The sequence below is a fragment of the Trachurus japonicus genome, chromosome 19, assembly GCF_045865225.1.
Source record: "Trachurus japonicus isolate A0001 chromosome 19, Traja_1.0".
Lineage (NCBI taxonomy): Eukaryota > Metazoa > Chordata > Actinopteri > Carangiformes > Carangidae > Trachurus > Trachurus japonicus.
Genome location: NC_140925.1, coordinates 21,347,278 through 21,366,795, shown reverse-complemented (window position 1 = coordinate 21,366,795; position 19,518 = coordinate 21,347,278). Strand labels below are relative to the sequence as shown.

At 41.5% G+C, this 19,518-nt stretch overlaps 1 protein-coding gene across 1 annotated transcript; it reads left to right on the top strand.

Moving 5' to 3' along the window:
* The first annotated feature begins 530 nt into the window (after positions 1 to 530).
* Positions 531 to 17,934, top strand: ace (angiotensin I converting enzyme (peptidyl-dipeptidase A) 1). The gene is made up of 25 exons (XM_085761939.1): positions 531 to 947; positions 4,195 to 4,365; positions 4,447 to 4,534; positions 5,383 to 5,526; positions 5,646 to 5,837; positions 6,606 to 6,703; positions 6,888 to 7,057; positions 7,155 to 7,378; positions 7,476 to 7,620; positions 8,157 to 8,255; positions 9,382 to 9,504; positions 9,594 to 9,799; positions 10,097 to 10,233; positions 10,562 to 10,720; positions 11,800 to 11,893; positions 12,114 to 12,257; positions 12,855 to 13,046; positions 13,509 to 13,606; positions 14,053 to 14,222; positions 14,397 to 14,620; positions 14,713 to 14,857; positions 15,001 to 15,099; positions 15,388 to 15,510; positions 15,859 to 16,043; positions 17,359 to 17,934. The coding sequence occupies exons 1-25, from the start codon at positions 714 to 716 to the stop codon at positions 17,556 to 17,558; spliced, it is 3,864 nt and encodes a 1,287-aa protein (XP_085618065.1). The 5' UTR covers positions 531 to 713; the 3' UTR covers positions 17,559 to 17,934.
* The last annotated feature ends 1,584 nt before the right edge of the window (positions 17,935 to 19,518 follow it).

Here is a 19,518-nt window from a genome sequence, read left to right as displayed (position 1 = left end):
TGAGCCCCCCCCTTCCTCTGTTTTGAGCGTCTCACAGACTTTTTCTCCTAATCTCTTACAGCCTTTCCAACCCTCACTCTTAATTCCCATCACCCCTCCTATTTTATTCCCCTATCCCCTCTCTCTTTCATTCCCTCCGTCTTTATAACCCCCCCTCCCACTAAGCTGAAGGAGGAACTGAGAGCAAAGTATGTGGAGTCCCTCCCCAGACACTCCAGTGCTGGTTATTGAGGAGCCGCCACTCTACAGTCAGGCGAACAGGCACGCAGGCACACCGAGCTGCTGTGTCATATATTATCTCTTATCTTTAACAGCTAATGAAACTTAAATCTGATCAAAGATACTGCCAGCCGTCCTAATCCTGGCAGGCTGCTGAACAGAGAGGGAGGGGAGGGAGAGAAGATAGGAGTAGTGAGGAAGGGAACTGGGGGGGAATTATGTCCAGTGCTGTAAAGTGGTAAGAGGGAAGGCTGCAGAGAAGTGTGGGCTGGGTTAAACTGGCACTTAAAAAGAAGCTCGCTTTGGCTTGTGTGTATTCCACCAGCAGCCAGGCTGGGAGACTAAGGAGGGAACAGTGAAGGAGTGGATGAGACAACAGCTCCAGGGGAAAGGTGTACTCTCACTTCACTGGAGAAAGTGTATTTTTAGCCGTTCCTCCTAACTCTTCCACATCCAGTTTCTCTCTTCCACTTTGCCTGTGGTTGGAGTGAGCCATGGGCACCGCTGTGGACAGGTTTCTGTGGTCTGCGCTGCTGCTGCTGCCAGTCTTTGGACTTTCTGTGGCTGTGCGAGAAGACTGGCTTCCAGGGGACTATCACCCTAACCAGACTGAGGCACTAAGGTTCCTCGATGACTACAACAGCACTGCAGAGGAGGTGTTATTCTACAGCGTCTCTGCCAGCTGGGACTACAACACCAACTTAACAGAGCACAACTCCCAGCGTCAGGTAGGACCGCTCCTTGAGCTTCCAGTTTGACATGTTGGCTGAACTTTTCTCTCATGCTGGTATAATTTTGAGGCCCATTTCGATCGGGTTCTTGCCAGCACTGGCACCTCGTCACCGCAAATGCATGCATGGTCAAGGGTTTCTGTGGAGCTGAGCCCTGCTTGATTTGGATATCACCCCTATTCATCTCTCTCCAGAATTACATGCTCAGCTTCCTCCCGGCGCAGCCAACTCAGCTTGTGTGTCACTGCAAATATAAAACAGATCTTAAAGCCTGCAGTGAGAACGCCTTCAAGTTTTGAATATATTTCCATGGGGTCTTTCAGGCTATAATGTTGGCTGTTTATTTGTCTAACTGTCTGTTTTATGACATTTTCTACTTCATACAGTTTCCCCAGATGGATGCAACCGCTATATAGCATGCAGTTTTATACACACTAATAGTCTTTATGGTCCAATGTGGCAATGATTGCAGTCAATAAAATGCCTCTGTTTTGAAGGAATTTCAAAATGGAGCTTAGGGTAATGTAGGGTAATGGCATATTGCAATGGCTTTAGAGTCTCATCCCTCCATATGCCCGAGGAACATTTGCATAAACAGTGAAGATGAGGGAGAGAGTGGATACCGGCAATAAAACAGGGGTAAGGTGCAGCCAGGCAGGAGGCTGCAGGAGCCAATGAAACTATAGAGGTGTGAAAGAGTGTTTACTCGCCTTCAGGCACGGCAGTCAGTAGTAATGGAAATGTGTGAAACAGAACAAGCTCACTCAGACATACACAGACTCAGGAAAGCAAATTGTCAAATGGACATAGTCAGTGAGTGTGAAGCCTGGGATGTTTCTTCTCTCTGTGTGCTTGGACAGCTGTCACAGCAGGATTTCACTACACTGCCCAGGCTTTTGAGAACTGCTCTCCTGATCTAGTGAACAGGTGTAACCACGCCAAGTGTCAGCAGGGTCAGGCTGCAGAATGTGTCCAGGACGTAAGCTGAAAGACGAGTAGGGCTGCAGTCGCCGTGTTCGAGCGTGATTTTTTCTTTCTTCCCTGGACGGTTCAAAGATGGGATCAAAGTGAATCAGAGCACCGGGCTCCATCTGATCTGGCAGGCAGGGATGAGAGGAGGGGAGGAGGGGCATGACCGTTCAGCCTGTCAGCAAAATTTTCTTACGTTGGCATTCCACTTATGCTGCACCGTAAATTCATCATGGTTAGATTATTATTTTCATAAACTGGCACGCGCACACAAGAGCACACGCGTGCACACACACTTCACTCCCTCTTCAGCCATGCACCTTCAGACAGATCAAACAGACCGAGGATCAGATCACAGGCTTCTAATCATCCTGAATAAAACCTGATGAGAGTGGATATCAATTACCTCAGAAACCTCAGAATAAAATACCAGCTGCCTTCAAGTGCCACAAGCTGACCCGAGGCTCAGTCTTTAATTTTACTGCTTTTCTATGTGACTTGAATGTGAAAGGACTTCATTTTGAAGTATGATAAATACATTTTCTCACTCAAAAACACTGTTTTCTTTACAACTTTAATATTTCAGATGCAAATATTTCCAAAACCTTCTTTACATTAATACTATGGGAACAAAGGATTGGGAAGAAGACTACTTATAGACATAAGTTATGTTTTTACAGGTTTAATGAGAAAGAAGAACTGATAACGGACAAGTTACAATTACATCACACATCGCAGCTTGTGTAACACAAAGACCTCAGCTAAAAGGCATTTCAGCCTTATCTATATTATTTGCTGACAGTGTGATTATCTGAGTGGATGGGTGGTTGTATTGGGGAAAAAAAGGAAAAAAATGATTAGGAGAAGGACAGAGATTGAGAGGAAGCGCCCAAAGGTCAGAGTTAATACTTCAGCTGGCTGTCACCAGTTTTCCCTCCTCCAGCCTCTTATCTCAGCGAGGGCTGTGGGGGGGAAGATGGAGAGGAAAGGCTTCGAGGAAAACATGAGTGGGTCTGAGCCACTGTTCTGACACTTCTCTCAGGATGTGTGTTGAGAAACTGCCGTCACTGCTCCGGTTACATCAACATTTGGGTGTGTTGCAGATACTTTCAGTTTTCTTTTCTAATTTTTCAAGTGTGACTAAGATCGCTGGCTTTACTGCAACATTACACACACTGAATGGTTGCAACCAGACAACAAACAAACCAGTTTCTGCCTTGAGGAAAATACAATGTTGCAGTGTTATGGGGCACATAATGCTGTGACAATATAACAGCAGTTCATCATATGGAATAGGAACAAATCAATGCTCAGTACATATAATGTTCATGCGTTGTTCCACAGCAGCCTTGACTCCATCCATTCTGCCAGCGCTGTCATTATGTACTGAAAAGGCGTATGTCCATGACCTTCCAGGGGGCCATAAAGAAAAGCTCTAGAGATGCAGAGAGGCTGTGTATGAACATGTGAGCTTGAGTGAGGAAGGCACTTTGTAAAAATACGATCCTTGAGCTTGGGTTATTTGGCTGTTCTGTCCTTGGCCCCAACAGACAGATATAGCACTTTATAGATCCCAGAAAGAAGACATGTTGGTGCAACTATTGGGGAACAATGAGTCACAACTTAAGACAGTATGGGGGTTGAATAACAAGGTTCTGTGGGGCTGCATTGTTCATTGTCAAGAAAACCAGATTGTTAGATAAGAAAAATGTAAGTATTGCACAATTGTAGGAAGGGCAGACAACATCAAAATTTGAAAGGCCCAAATGTGGTGGTAATCTATCCCAGAGTCAAATGAGGGAATCAACATGTTCTGTACGATGAAGCCTCTGAGGACCATGAATGACAGAACAACATTTAAACCAGCCTGTTGTATATCTTTTCGCCAGTGCTCAAAACTTGAGTACTGGCGAAAAGGTCAGGCAATAAACTAAAGTCATCAGGAGTCTCAGGGCATCATGAAGGTCTACAAGAAAGTTCATGGCAATTCATTAAATACAAACACAGATTTTCAACCTTATGATGCCACTGGATGAAAAAGCCATTGACATAATTAAAATCCACCTTTTGAGAACCATGAAATTATGTACAAAAGTTCTAATCATCCAATACAGTATTTGTCAAGAAATTCAGATAAAACTCACCTCAGTGATGATGCTACATATTCATTAAAGCTTCTTAAATTTCAACTCTTTGTTTCTCCACTGTTATGGTCAAATTGGAGCAGTCCAGTATATTACTGTCACTCACTTCCTCCTCCTCCTCTCACTTTTAGGTTAATGCATCCCTTGATGAGCAGGCATTCGCTGAAGCTTGGGGGAAAAAGGCCAAGGCGGTCTTTACTGCCAGTCTTGAGACGTATCTCCCTGACCCCAGTAATAGAAAACTGATGGAGAAGATCCGGACACTGGGAGCTGCCAACCTGCCACAGGCAGAAAGAGAGGAGGTGTGTTTCTGATTCATGTTTTCTAATGTGAGGTTTTCTTTTGAGCATCACAGAATGACTTCAAATCTCTTTTCCTCGCAGTATAACACCATCCTCAGCACCATGGACAATATTTACTCAACAGCCAAGGTGCATCCAGAGCCAAACATAAGCTGGAGCCTTGAACCTCGTGAGTAAATACAGTAGATTCTCTGTACTGTGTTATAGGGCTCAAAATGCATACACTTTATGATACAGATGTTTTAGTGTTCACTGAAAGAAAGAAGAACAGAGCAATGTTGAGGAATATGATCCAAACAACAACGTGAAAGGGGAAAGTCTAGGGACAAAAAACCCTTATAAGTGGTCAAGATCTTATCAGCTCTTGGAAAAGTAACAGGATGGACAAAATGACTTCAGAGAGGTCTCCACAGGAAATGTTATGGATGTGCCCATGAGTGCTGAGTAGGAAGCTGTAGAAATATCATCGGTGGCTTTTAACACTGCATCTATGTATTGTGAACAATGTTCCCTGTGCTTTGTCAGCAACAACTGCCAGAAATACTTGTTAGACATGTTTGCTAACACACACACACACACACACACACACACACACACAACCAAAACAATTATTTCTACTGAAAAATCACAGCACGTAAACATATACGATTATTAACCATGGTGCCGTCTCTATAATGACCGTTAGTTGCATAATCTTAGGAACACACTGGGACAGCATTACATCTGGCACATCCTCTCACAAGAAAAGCACTGCTCTCATTAAAATAACAAACAGCAGTCTCTTTTTCCAACAGTCCAATTATCTAATGTGTTTCCAGCTCTCACCTTCACTTCCCTTCATAGAATTGGGGAGACAAACGTTGTTTTAACCTACAGTACATGAGTTGACTAATCTCTTGGATAATACGTTTGTTTGGCCATAATTCAGCCGATCGAGCACAGAGTCATCTAAACATCAATGTGTCTTTATTCTTTTAGGGAAAAACTTGACACTTTTCTTTTTCTCCCAATTTGAAGATCTCACAGAAATCATGGCCAACTCCAGGAGCTACAAGAAACTGCTGTATGCCTGGGAGGGCTGGCACAATCAATCAGGCGTGCCTCTCAAGAAGCACTACCCCAAGTTTGTGGAGCTCAGCAATGAGGCTTCTCAAGCCGATGGTAAGAAATTTCCCCTGAGTTATGTCGTTAAGAGTCAAATTTTGTAAATGGTTAATATAATTAGGATCATTTGAAAAAGCCACAAAAAAAGAAACATTAACATTTTTCTTCCATTTTAGGATTTGCAGACACTGGAGCAGACTGGAGGTCTTGGTATGAGACCGAGACCTTCGAGGCTGATTTGGAAAAACTCTACCGGACTATTGAGCCCCTCTACCTGAACCTGCATGCATTCGTGCGTCGCCAACTCTACAAACAATATGGTCCCAAGTACATAAACCTGAAAGGACCCATCCCTGCCCACCTACTAGGTACATTGTTATGTTGCTCAACTACCCTACCAGCTGACAAGAACCATGCATGGCAATGTAGAAATGATTAGGTGCTGTTTGAGAAAAAAGTTGGTTTTATATTTGATCTTATGTCTTTTATATTTTATCTTTTTGCAAAGGGTAGGGAAGAAATGTCCTTGTCAGAAACAGCTGTTTGTTTGCCCATTTCACTGTCCATACTTCAGTTAAGGGGGTCAGTTTTACATTGTGTCACTGACTTAGATGTTTCTGTCTCTATGTCACCAGTACATTTTTCACTGCAGAAGCCTGTGGTGTCAGAAAGTGAAAAAAAAAAGATATTTCCTCAGAGAGATTGTGAATAAAGACTTCATTAAGGAATTTGTTGGCCGCAGACCGTAACAAATCGAAACTCAGAACTGGATCCAGTAGTAGCAAGTTTTCTAAAAGGAAAGTACTGTAAAAAGAAGGATCCAAACTACACATTATTAACCTTGACAAGGATCTTGCCCTTTCAAAACTTCAAACATAAGATGCAGACTTCCTCTACACACCAGTAATTGTCATACAGTCCCCAACACAAACAGCCATTATTACATAAAAGCCTCAAACATACCAGGGACAATACAACTATAAAGGTCTTACACCATGTGGGGTTAGCATGCCATGTGCTTATCTCATTACCATGAATGAACATGCTGCATGTAGGCATTTCCTATAGCGCTCGATGTGTGGCGGGTCCCATTAGTCACAATTGTTACTTAAGTGTGTTTTCTTCCTCACACTCAGGAAATATGTGGGCCCAGACCTGGAACAACATCTACGGTATGATGATCCCATTTCCTAACAAACCCAACATAGATGTGACTGACGAAATGGGCAAACAAGTAAGTGTGTTGGAAAGATTTTGGGCCTTTGGGAGGGAATGGGCGGGAATACAGTGGGAAAATATGTTCTTCACGTCACCACTAATAAAAAATCTCATAAATTCACATCTTTCCTTGTTTTTGGATGATTTGCGTTTTGTCACTGAGGTCAACTATAAAACATGTGATTGTTTTCTCTTCATAGGGCTACAATGCCACAAGCATGTTTCGTGAGGCTGAGAACTTCTTCACCTCCCTGGGTTTAGAAGAGATGCCTCCAGAGTTCTGGAATGGGTCCATGCTGGAGAAGCCCGAAGGCCGAGAGGTGGTGTGCCATGCTTCTGCCTGGGACTTTTACAACCGCAAAGACTTCAGGTAAAAATTAAATGAAGCAGAGTTAGTGCAAGTTATTTATTTATTTGGGTCCGGTTAAAGTTACTAATCAGTTATATTGATGTTTTGTCTCCTGTAGGATCAAGCAGTGCACCACTGTGACCATGGAGCAGCTCTTCACTGTGCACCATGAGATGGGCCATGTCCAGTACTACCTGCAGTACAAGGACCAGCCTGTGGGCTACCGCCGTGGAGCCAACCCTGGCTTCCACGAGGCCATCGGTGATGTTTTGTCTCTGTCCGTTTCCACGCCCAAACATCTGCATACCATCGGCCTGCTGGATAGTGTGACCTCTGATAACGGTAAAGAGACAGAGACAGAGATAAATACCCTCTCACACAACCTTTTCATGACTTCTCAGATGTTCATCATCAAATGTTCTGCATCGTTTGCCTCCAGAAACTGATATCAACTACCTGTTGAAGATGGCTCTGGAGAAGATCGCCTTCCTTCCTTTCGGCTACCTCATCGACCAGTGGAGGTGGGGTGTGTTCAGTGGACGCACTCCTCCAGAGAAGTACAACTCTGAGTGGTGGTACCTCAGGTAAGCTGAGCATACTCTGTACTTCAGAGCCACTGCCATGTCTGTACAGTAAATATGAAGCTACATATCTAGCACTTTTGGAGCAACAATATCATTTCTTTGGAGCCATGTTTATGCCAAACTAATGCATTTAAGTCCAGTATTCACCCTCGGTTTTGGTCTCCACCATCTGAGTCTGTAGCTCATACATGCTCCACCATATTCACCAGCTAGTTGCTACTATGTCTGCCTTTTGGTGCTTCTTTCTATAACAAAATGATACTGACTGATATTTCATAACACTTTCATAGCTTTTTGTGTCCCTGCCTCAAAACATTAACTACTCTTACAGTAGAAAACCGTGGAAGTATTGGCTAGCATTCAGACTGTGTGAGTGTTTTGTGTGATGGAAAAAGAGCATGCATACCCAGCTGACACTTAAACTTAGCAAGTAAGACAAAAAGGCATTTAAAGGCTGAGTAGCTTTCCAGAACTTATGTCTATATAACCACATGCCAGCGTGTTCTAAACCCATGTCTCTTATTTCTTTATTAAAGGACAAAATATCAAGGCATCTGCCCACCCACCAGACGTACAGAGGAACACTTTGATCCTGGGGCAAAATACCACATCCCTGGAAACACGCCATACATTAGGTACCATCACCCACACTGCTGTGCAAATGAAGGGATGAAGTCAGTCGGCTTTGGCTTTTGATATTTTGGTGTCATATATTTGTGTTTTCCTTGCTGTCTGATTAACGCTGCAGACCTGTCACAAGGTGTGGGAGAGCAGAGGATCAAAGGCAAATTGTTACGGCTTTGAAAATTCAATATCCATGAAATTAAGCCAATGCCTCTTTAGTATACAGTCATGGTGTGTGTGTGTGTGTGTGTGTGTGTGTGTGTGTGTGTGTGTGTATGTGTGTATGCAAAAAAATAATAGTAAAGTGAATTAACCCCCTTATTGTAAAAACAGTCTACATACATATACTCATACATGTTGTTGGTAGAGCTTAATTCCACCATCACTGATCCAGGGAATGAAAAAAACTCATAGATCAAAACTTTAAATCACCTGTAAAACCCAAACAAATGAATGCACCATGACTTTTACAAGAAAAAAAGGGACAGAAAATCAAGGTCTGTTTTTTTTTTTTGGCCTCTTTTTGTTTTATGGGCTTCATCCCTACAAAGGTCTTTATCAGTTGACATACTGTTATGTATATAGCCAACCAAGGTTGTGCACCTAAATCTGAATATGACTAGGACTTTGAAAACTTTTACAAATGACAATTTCATTAGGAAAAATTAATGAAAACATGAAACATCTCATTGTGAGCCTAAGAGGCTACCATGCAAGAAAAGCCAGTGAGCAGGGGATTAATGTACCGTGTGCTGTCATTTGGACTGAATTCCTAGGATTTGATTGTAATTTGAAATGAAATACAGAGACTCTACAATGGCAGGAAGCTTGTTGCAGAGGCAGGGAGGGGGATTTATAAGACAAGCATCTTACCCCTTTTTCTTAAACTGTGGGGGAGGACAGTTGGCTTACGGACACATTCTTATAATATATACCTTTGGCATTTTAGTATGTCTGGTCATTTTATTGAAGCAGCCTAAATGTAATTAATTTTTAACCCCCAAAATGTTTAAGTATATCTATATAATAAATATATTCTTATTTGTACTTTTAATGAAATATAAGTAATATTATAAGTAAAGTACTCTAATATATGTGGTGCACTAATGAGATGATCATTTTTCCTCTGTACTGTAGGTATTTTGTCAGCTTCATCCTGCAGTTCCAGTTTCATGAAAAACTCTGCGCAGCAGCCAACCAGACCGGTCCTCTGCACACATGTGACATCTACAAGTCTGCAGAGGCAGGCGCCATCATGAAGTATGTCTTATACTCGGATATCCTTTGTAACCGCTGATGGTTTATGAAAGCACTGAAGGTGTAACACAGTTTCCTTCTACCTCCTCAAGGAAAGTTCTTCAAGCTGGCTCTTCCAAACCTTGGCCCGTCGTGCTCCAGGAGGCAATAGGCACCGACAGAATGGATGCGAGCGCGTTGATGAAATACTTTCAGCCTGTCATTGACTGGCTGGAAAAGCAGAATGTAGGAGAGACCTTGGGGTGGCCTGAATTTGACTGGGTACCACCCATCCCTGAGGGCTACCCTGAGGATATTGGTAAGAGAGGGGGAACAGAATTAGGGTTATTGTTAGACAAATAGTAGAATATAAAGCTGAGATACATTAATAGAAGAAATCACAAGCTGGCAAAGAAATATATTTTTCTCCAAGATGTCTGTTCTAAGATTTCCCCTGCAATGTACAGTATATGAACAGAAAAATCCTTTAATGTAATCACATACTATAATCATAATTCACATATAATAATGTAGCTAAAATGTGAATATTTCTCAGACTTATGACTTGTTATTTACACCCTGTGATTGAGCTTATGTCTCCTCCTTGTTTAACCAGGCAAGAATACAGATGAGCTTGATGCAAAGAAGTTTCTGGATGAGTACAACAGCACGGCTGAGGGGGTGTGGAACGCCTACACTGAGGCCTCCTGGAAGTACAACACTGACATCAATGAGGCCAATAAGCAGGCAATGGTGAGACCCTCCGACTGACCGACTCCACTGAGATCACCTTAACATTGCTCGAGCGTCACCTGTCATCAATTAAATGTGAAGGGCTGTTGCTTATGTTGATATGTTTGCATTAAATGAGAAAATCAATCAAATAAAAATGTGTTAATTACTGTATTGATTGAGTCAGTGAGTCACTAATCAACCCATGTACAGTATGCATGTTTCTACCTATTTTCCTCATAATTATTCCACATATTTAACCTGTCCATCCATCCATCTGATCACTCTGCTTCCATTGATGCATAATGTAAAAATAGAAAAAAATAAAGTTTCCATTATTCCTCTTCAGCTTCAGAAAAACTTGGAGATGTCAGCCCACACCTTGAGTTATGGAGAGAAGGCCCGTCAGTACGATACTGCTGACTTCCAGGACCCAGCGGTCAAACGCATCATCAAAAAACTCAGCGACATTGAGCGGGCTGCACTGTCCACGGCAGAACTGGAAGAGGTGTGGAGGAAATGTTTTTATTTCATAAATCTCTATTCAAGACTCAACTACTCTGGGAACAGGAATAGTTGTAGTTGTTTTTCCAACACCACGATAAAGAGAAAACCACAAGCTTTTCCCATAGCAAACAATCAAAGTAGAGAGATGCAGGAACTAATATACATAAGTAATAATATCTTATTTGAGGGAAATTTGTGGCATTTACTCGTGCTGATAGACATCCGTCTGGCTCAAGCTAGCGTGTAGAATCTAGCTGGGGAGAAAAATAGTGGTTATAACAGTTATGCAATATCCCAGGATACACAAAGTTAGGTCTTGCAGGTACAGTCAGAAATGAACTGACTCTGTCTCAAACCATCGACATGCAACATGGCCAAGCTTCTCTCACACTAACAACGATGGTATGTGTGAAATCCCTGCTGTTTGGCATCAAAGTACAACTGAGGCCGGATGTATGTCAGGTCAGTCTTATGCAACAAATTTATGATAATAGATACCTGCTGTGTGAACAGGAAAAACTTCACTCATGCATTTTAAGGTTAACATTAATGATTAATTTTCCCTCTCACCTCTCATTCCTATCAAATGAGAGCAGGCTTCACTGAAAAAACTTTTTTACTACTCGTATACAATGTCAGTAGGCCACAAGATGGATGAATACATTGGTGTTGTTTTTGAACCTCAGCTACTTGAGAGGAGCAACTTAGTAAAAGTCAGCTGGTGTGAATTTATTCTATGTGTGTGTGTGTGTGTGTGTGTGTGTGTGTTGTGCTTTTTGTAAAGTGAAATGTTGTAGTTAAGTGGACAGTTCCAGGAGCTGTGCAGAAGGGAATACAGAACAATATAACACAAAGCAGTGACGTAGATGTCAAAGAAGTATGAGCAAACTCGTACACTGCACTTAAAAACCAGTCGAGATGTGCAAAATCCAGACACTGTCAATGTACGAACTGACAACCTGTTTTTCAGCTGTTCCTTTCACGTGTCTGAGAAACTCTAGAGCAAGAATCTGTATGACAAAACACACAACTTCTGGTGGTTTCATTGTGGTTTAATCCATGGTGTCCTGACCTTTTCAGTACAACAATCTCCTGTCCAACATGGAGACCAAGTACAGCGTGGCTGAGGTCTGCAGAGAAGATGGAACCAAAAAATGCCACCCACTGGATCCAGGTAAAATTATGGGATATTGTAATTCAATATACAGATTATATCAACTAATTGACTATTAAATTGATAAATTATTAATGAAATTACATACATGGCATGAAATCATATAATAACTGTAATAGGTGCAGCAATTGCTCTAAGTATTTCACAAGGCGTCAGACATCAGATAAAAGACAGTGTGCAGAAGGTGAGTTGGATGCTAAATGAATGTTCTGTGTTTCAGATCTCCAGAAGATCATGGCCGAGTCCAGGGATTATGATGAATTGTTATTTGCCTGGAAGGGATGGAGAGATGCTGCTGGAAAAGTACTTCGTCAGGATTACAAGAGATATGTTGAACTGGCAAACAAAGCAGCCACACTCAACGGTATGACCTTAAATGGATCTCAGTCAGGCTGGGAGGGCAGTGAAGAGCAGGTTTAATCATAGTTTTAATCTAATTTCTCAGAATCGGAGCCGCTCTGAAGGCAAAGATAATTTGATTGGTCATTTTGGACCTGAGCCACTTTTGACACAGTCCCATCTGTAGCTACTTACTGACAATGGCAAGTGGTTGATTTAGATCGTTTTAGCCACAGAGATGACATTTTGCCTATAACTAATTTGTTTAGTTTGATCCCAGCTTCATGTAAAATTGAAAAGTAAACACCAACATCTCTAAACCTGAGTTATATCATGTTTGTCTGGAAGCAAGAAATGGCTGATCTTGTCATTGTTGCCCACTATTTCCAATGTTTCAGGTACAAGGCTAGCCCACAGAAAAGGCATCACACTTTAAAACTGATTACAACTAACCCTTCTCAGCTGACATTAGCCACATCAGTGATATTTAGCTGTATTTACAAATTATACTATAGTTTTTATGTTTAAATGAATTGCTGAATGAGCTTTATTTAAACATTTGCTTAAAAGTTTCCTGCATTCCAACTTTTTTATTTACATGTATCCCTGCTGCTCTCTATAGGACACTCTGACAATGGGGCTTTCTGGCGCTCCCTGTATGAAACCCCCACTTTTGAAGAAGACCTGGAGAGACTGTGGAAGGAGCTGGAGCCGCTCTATCAGAACGTGCACGCCTATGTCCGCAGAGCTTTGTACAAGAAGTATGGTTCCAAGCACATCAACCTGAAGGGACCAATTCCTGCTCATTTGCTTGGTAAATAACAAGCCTCTTCTCCTTTGCAACCTTTTCTTTGAAAAAGCTTTTTGGGTTGAATTTCATAAAACTGCTTTTTTTTTTAGTAGAATATTAGGGCTTTATATATTCTTCAGAAATGTGTTTGGTCATACCACATTTTCAGGACTTGAAGGTCACTTCAGCCAGAATTTCACTATGGAATTCAAACGATTCAAACTCCACAGCCTGAACTCTTCTTTTATGCGGGAGCATACCCCATTGATATTCTGTCTTCGGCTGATGCATCTGGGTTTAGACAGGATTTAATTTGCTTTCAGAGGCGTCAAGCGTAAGATTGTGTGTGACAGCTCCACACGGTTAGAGATTGGACTGACTCACTGTCGCAAATCCCTCTTGGTTAAACACTGGCACAGCCGAGGATGACTTGCCCCATTACTTCGTAGAACGATGAAATATGAATGCTGTCCTCTGTCGTTTCAGGCAACATGTGGGCTCAGACATGGTCTGGCATAATGGATTTGGTCATTCCCTTCCCACATGCAACGCAGGTTGACGCCACGCCAGCCATGGTGGCAAAGGTGAATGAACACACAAACCAGCTGTTGCATCTGCACTCATGAATACACAAACACACAGACAAACAACATACACTCGTACTTCATACACAAGTCGCACTGCAGCTGTAGAGGTCCAAAATAATTTACTTTCAGTGAAAATAAGAATCGGCCAAAGTGGAGGCTCAAAAGGAATATAAACAGGATAAAGGATGATGATAAACACACATTTTAAATAGCACTAAATGAAAACGGCAAAAAGCAGCAGTAACCCATTCCAACATGAAGTCTACATAATAGATGTGGATATTATATACTATCCAGCGGGAACAGCATGTTACACCCTGTCCTTTTAGACATAACCTATCATTTGTTTACTCAGCGTGCAGTCATCTACTTTCTAGAGGTGTCTGTTGCCTTTTCCATGTGTTTAATATCTCACTGTCTGACAAACTGTTTCCCCCGCACAGAATTGGAACGCCACGGTAATGTTCCAGGAGTCAGACAGGTTTTTCACCTCGCTCGGTTTGTTGCCAATGCCAGAAGAGTTCTGGGACAAGTCCATGTTAGAGAAGCCTGATGGACGTCAGGTGGTGTGCCATGCCTCAGCATGGGACTTCTACAACCGAAAAGACTTCAGGTGAATCCTCAGTTTTTTATCTATTTCATCCATTCTCTGACAGGCATTTATCATTTATTAATTTGAATTGATGAATAATGAATGAATTATTTAATTTTCAGTATGTAATGTAGTGTAGTGGGGACAGGGAGGTGTAAGATGTTGCTGTAACTGTTCCCTTGTTTTCATCTCCAGGATCAAACAGTGCACCGTTGTGACTATGGATGACCTGATCACGGTGCACCACGAGATGGGCCACGTCCAATACTTCCTGCAGTACAAAGATCAGCCTGTGTCCTTCCGCGACGGAGCCAACCCTGGATTCCACGAGGCCATCGGTGATGTCCTCGCTCTTTCTGTGTCCACACCCAAACATCTGCACAGCATAGGCCTCTTGGACAAAGTTGAGAGCAACCATGGTGGGTGACGCTGACCATGACTTTATTACATAGTTCTATAGTAACGTTACGAGACGTCTCATGGTTGAATGGTTTTGATTCCCTTCCTCCAGAGAGTGATATCAACTTCCTGATGAGCATGGCTCTCGACAAGATTGCCTTCCTACCTTTTGGCTACCTGATGGACCAGTGGAGATGGAAGGTCTTCGATGGACGCATCCCATCATCTGAGTACAATAAAGAGTGGTGGAACATGAGGTAGAGTTCACTGGCACTTGTAATTACATAATAACCATGCACAACGGGAAGTTAACGAGTAAGCACTGATTGTCTTATAAAAGTTTCATTTGTAAATGATTTACTGCAATAACAAATAAACTCTCCTTTTCTTTGCATTGTAGAATGAAGTACCAGGGGCTGTGTCCACCTGTAACCCGCACCGAGGATGACTTTGACCCCGGTGCAAAGTTCCACATCCCTGCTAATGTGCCCTATGTCAGGTAAATATTCCTGATTCTGCAGAACAAACAAGTAACCTGATAGTCAAACACAGATACAGACTGATAACATGTCACTCAGACACTCTAAACAACCATGGGTAGATAAGATGAATATGTAGAGGAACATAATGGGCATTTAGTCACATGGCTAAAATAAATAATCAATCGCCATTACAAGCAAATCTTAAAATAGTTATCAGCTTGTTCTTATCTTTCAATGTGTTTCTCTGTTATCTGTCGACACGGAAGCTAATTGATGACAGTACCTCTTTGTTGATCTTCAATCAGGTACTTTGTCAGCTTCATCATCCAGTTTCAGTTCCACAAGGCTCTGTGCAGCGCTGCTAAGCATGATGGGCCTCTCCATACGTGCGACATCTACAAATCAAAAGATGCTGGGAAGCTGCTGGGGTAAGTACACACACACACACACACACACACACACCCCAACCCAAACACTAAACATCTTTTAAATAACAATCATAACTCATGTTGCCTTAATGACATGAAAACCTTGTGACAACCAAAACTTATTAGGAAATACATATTGGAACTGACCAAGATACAATACACTTAGTTTTTTCTTTGCTCAATAAAGAACAGACATGGTTGTAACAGTGACAGCTATAAGATTATAGTGTCTGTAAGTGCAGGTGAAAACATGTTTCACAGCATATGTGTAATTATCTCTACATGACACTCTCGCCACTGATCCTCGTCTCCCCTGACCTCCTCTCTGACCTGTCATGTTGTCCACAGAGACATGATGAAGCTGGGCTTCAGTAAACCCTGGCCTGAGGCCATGGCCATGATCACCGGTGAGCACAAAATGAGTGCCCAGCCACTCATGCAGTACTTCCAACCTCTCATTAAGTGGCTCGAGGAGGAGAACAAAAAGAACAACGATATTCCCGGGTGGCCTGAGTACGACTGGAAACCTTCAAGTAAGTCCAGCACATTCAACACATTCACATAGAAACATGTAGGCAAGACTATTCACTGGGGATTTGTGTTAAATAAATTTTCCAATCTCCAAGCCAAATGTTTTTTTGAGCTCCTTCCAGGAAAGAAAATGCACATTAGCTTCTCACAGAGGCATTCATTTTGTTTTTCTCCTCCGCTGCGTCTTACGGTGGAATCAATCTGCTGCTCCTCTTGTTTTACTGATGAGATCCCGCTGAAAGGATGTATACACATTAGATTGATGAGAGTCTTAGCGAGAGAGTGAAAGGAAGAGATAGTGGGAAAAAGAGAATCCAGCTGTTGTCAGAGAGATCAAGACAGAAACAGACTTTAGATGTTAAAATTAATAAAGAAGTGCAGAAATAACATAAGGGAGATACAAGAAAGGGGCAAGTTACCCAGCCTTTATTATTTGGTATTACTGTAATACTAGCACAGAAACGTTGAGATATTTTGTTAAGATTATCTTGAGGCAGATTTTTTCAGTCACATATTTAGAGATTAGAGATTTATACATGCTGATGTTTGGCATCTCTAGATAGGAAGAGTATTAATAATGTGCATTTATCAGGCAACAATAATTCCGTCTTTTGATATTTAGCTGCTGTTAATTAAAGCTGCTCAGAAATACAGAAGTCACACCAGTCTAAGTGCCAATGTATGTCCTCTGTCCTCCTGGAACTTTGAAGAAAAAGTGGGGACAAAATGAGAAAAAAAAGAAAAAAAAACGGTTGCGTGATGCAGATGCCAGAAGAAAAGATCAGAGAAAGTTTGTTTTTCATTGTGGGTTCTTTGGTGTTGAATATTTGGATTATAAACTTGGGTTTTACTGAAATGATTTACATGTTGGTTTCTGGTGCATTGAAGCTTACGTCATTGTCATGTAAAACAAAGCAAAAGAGAGAGAAGAAAAGGAAAGGAAATAAGCTACAGACTGAATTTTGTGTCATATACAGCTACGTTCAGGACTCAGGACTTGTTTATCTGACCGGTGGTGGAGTTCAAAGTATTCACACACATTCATGAGCAAATGTAATACTCCTTGCCTGCAGGTGGCGCAAGTGTAAGATATGAAATTGCAGCAGCAGTTTTTTTTCTCTCAGAATAGGTGATGCGATATCAAAATGATCTTCTTCTGTATACCTTGTGGATAGATGTGGCTTTTACTTCATTAAGCTCTGAAATGCCCGAACAGCTCCCCCTTGTGGAGAATCATCAGCTTGCTAATTATGAATGAGTGAGTTTCTCAGGTGAAAAGACTTAATGATTTACTCTTAATTTTATGTTTGGGTCCAGCAGGTGCAGAAGTTAAAGCTAATACGGTGGACTTCCTGGGTATGAGTGTGGACGGTGCAGCTGCGGCAGCTGGCCAGTGGGTCCTGCTGGTCCTTGGCCTGGTCCTCCTGCTCGCCACCGTCATATTGGCCTACAAGTACAGGAAGTCAAGAAAGCCTCATAAGTCCTTATCCACCATGGAGCTCAAGCAGAAGGACTAGATGTCAGTGTGAAGGCTGAAGGGCTGAAGGAAGGCCTGACCTACTGTAGCAAACACAGTACCAACCTCAATGTGAACATCAGTGTTTTTGTGTACTGTACAGCACATCTGATCAAATTAGCTTTTATTGTTGGTCTGCCTCCCCATCTAGTCTTGTATATTTGTTGTATACATTTGGAGTCAAATTATTATTATTATTTTTTGCCTATGTTTAAGGACATTACTATTTTGTAATTTATTTGTAATATTTGAATGTTTAGGGAGGAAATGTTTTAAAATGAATGTAAAGTTGTTAATTGTAAGCATTTTTTAATATTTGATTTTGTTTATTTTTTGTTGAATCCTCTGCATTTCTACAATAAAAACATTCAATATTATTTCAGCCTGTTATATACGTATGTTCAAACACCACATTGAAGAAAACGCCGAATGTCTCCTGGAAAAATGTTTTACTCATAAGTTGATAAAAACAATTTAATTACATTAAAACTGCACAGTAAAAAAACAAAACGAAACAAACAAACAAACAAAAAAAACACCACCACAGAGAAGAAAGTTTTGTGCATTCGTTTCAGCCCTTCCCTATTTAGTCATAGTCAATGGAGCCTCTGTAATGGCCACAATCACAAGTCACCAGAGTAGCTGTGGGCTCTCGGGTGGCACGGCCTGGAGAGGTAACACAACACTCAGTCCCATCAGAGAGCTCAGTGACTGTCCTCTCCTGATCCTGATCCACTATGTCTTCAGTGCTGCAGGTTGGCCACAACGGCGTGGAAACAATCCGAGTGTCAGCTTACTGTGTTGTACAAAAATACAAAGCTCATGGTCAGTGAAACAACAAAGGCCAATGACGTAGGCATTCATTCATTCATTCAAACAGTCAATTCGACGTCACTATGTACAATACATCATGTAACTATCTATGCCGAAGCTTATAATAGCTCTCCAGATACAGTATAGTACCATGTATTCTTAAATCCAGTGTTGTGACTCCCTGTATGTGATATAGTTTAAGATATTCAGACAGGTTCTTTACTGTAATAACACAAGACAGTGTAATAAATAATAATCAAGTGTGCTCCCATGATCATCATCATGATCAAATCACGGGTAACTCTACATATAAACAAGAACCTGTTGTTTTTTCAGCTTGTTGCAGGGGTAACTCTTGCAATGGAAATTTAATGCAATGCAATTAACATGTATCATTAACCAATGAGTGCCACTTTTCCTCCATACCTGTCTGTATTTGATATAACGTAGCTTGAAAAACACAAGGTCGGGTTCTGCATACGAGAGCCACAAACATAACCTTTTGCTTTTGAGACGCTTGTCTAAATAATGCTGGAGAAACACTGACACGCACATCACGTAAAGACACTTCTTCACTCATCATAGAGTGAATGCTGGTCTATGTATTTTAAGTGCAGTTGGAAAATGCCTGTTGTAGGTTTTACACCCTTTCATAGCCTACACCCTGACCACAAAGTGACGCCTGGCAACAAGCACAAAGGGCTTTTACAATCCCAGAGAAAATCAGTGGACTCACTTCTCTGATTAGAGAGAAAAACACACATGGTGGGAATAAAACATGATGAATGACCAGTAACTTTGCACAGAGGAGTGAGAAAGAAAGAAATAAGTAGGGAATGAAACAACGCATGCAAACTCTGAGTAAAAACCTGCAACTTAATCAAAACAATGTACAAATTACTCTTGAATGCAACCCCAACTCCAATGTACAACAATGCATTCTTCAAAAATACTTAACAAATTACAATCTCTGAAACAAAATAAAATGTTTAGTATATTGCACTGAAAGAGTTGATAAAATCTACTAGAAGATAAAGAATTTCCAAACTGAATGCTTTATCCACAGTTGGTCCATGCACTGTCAAGTCTCTATGGCTCAACTGAGCCCAGTGCTCTTTGTTTGGCCCGTGCCAGTGTGATGGTGAGTG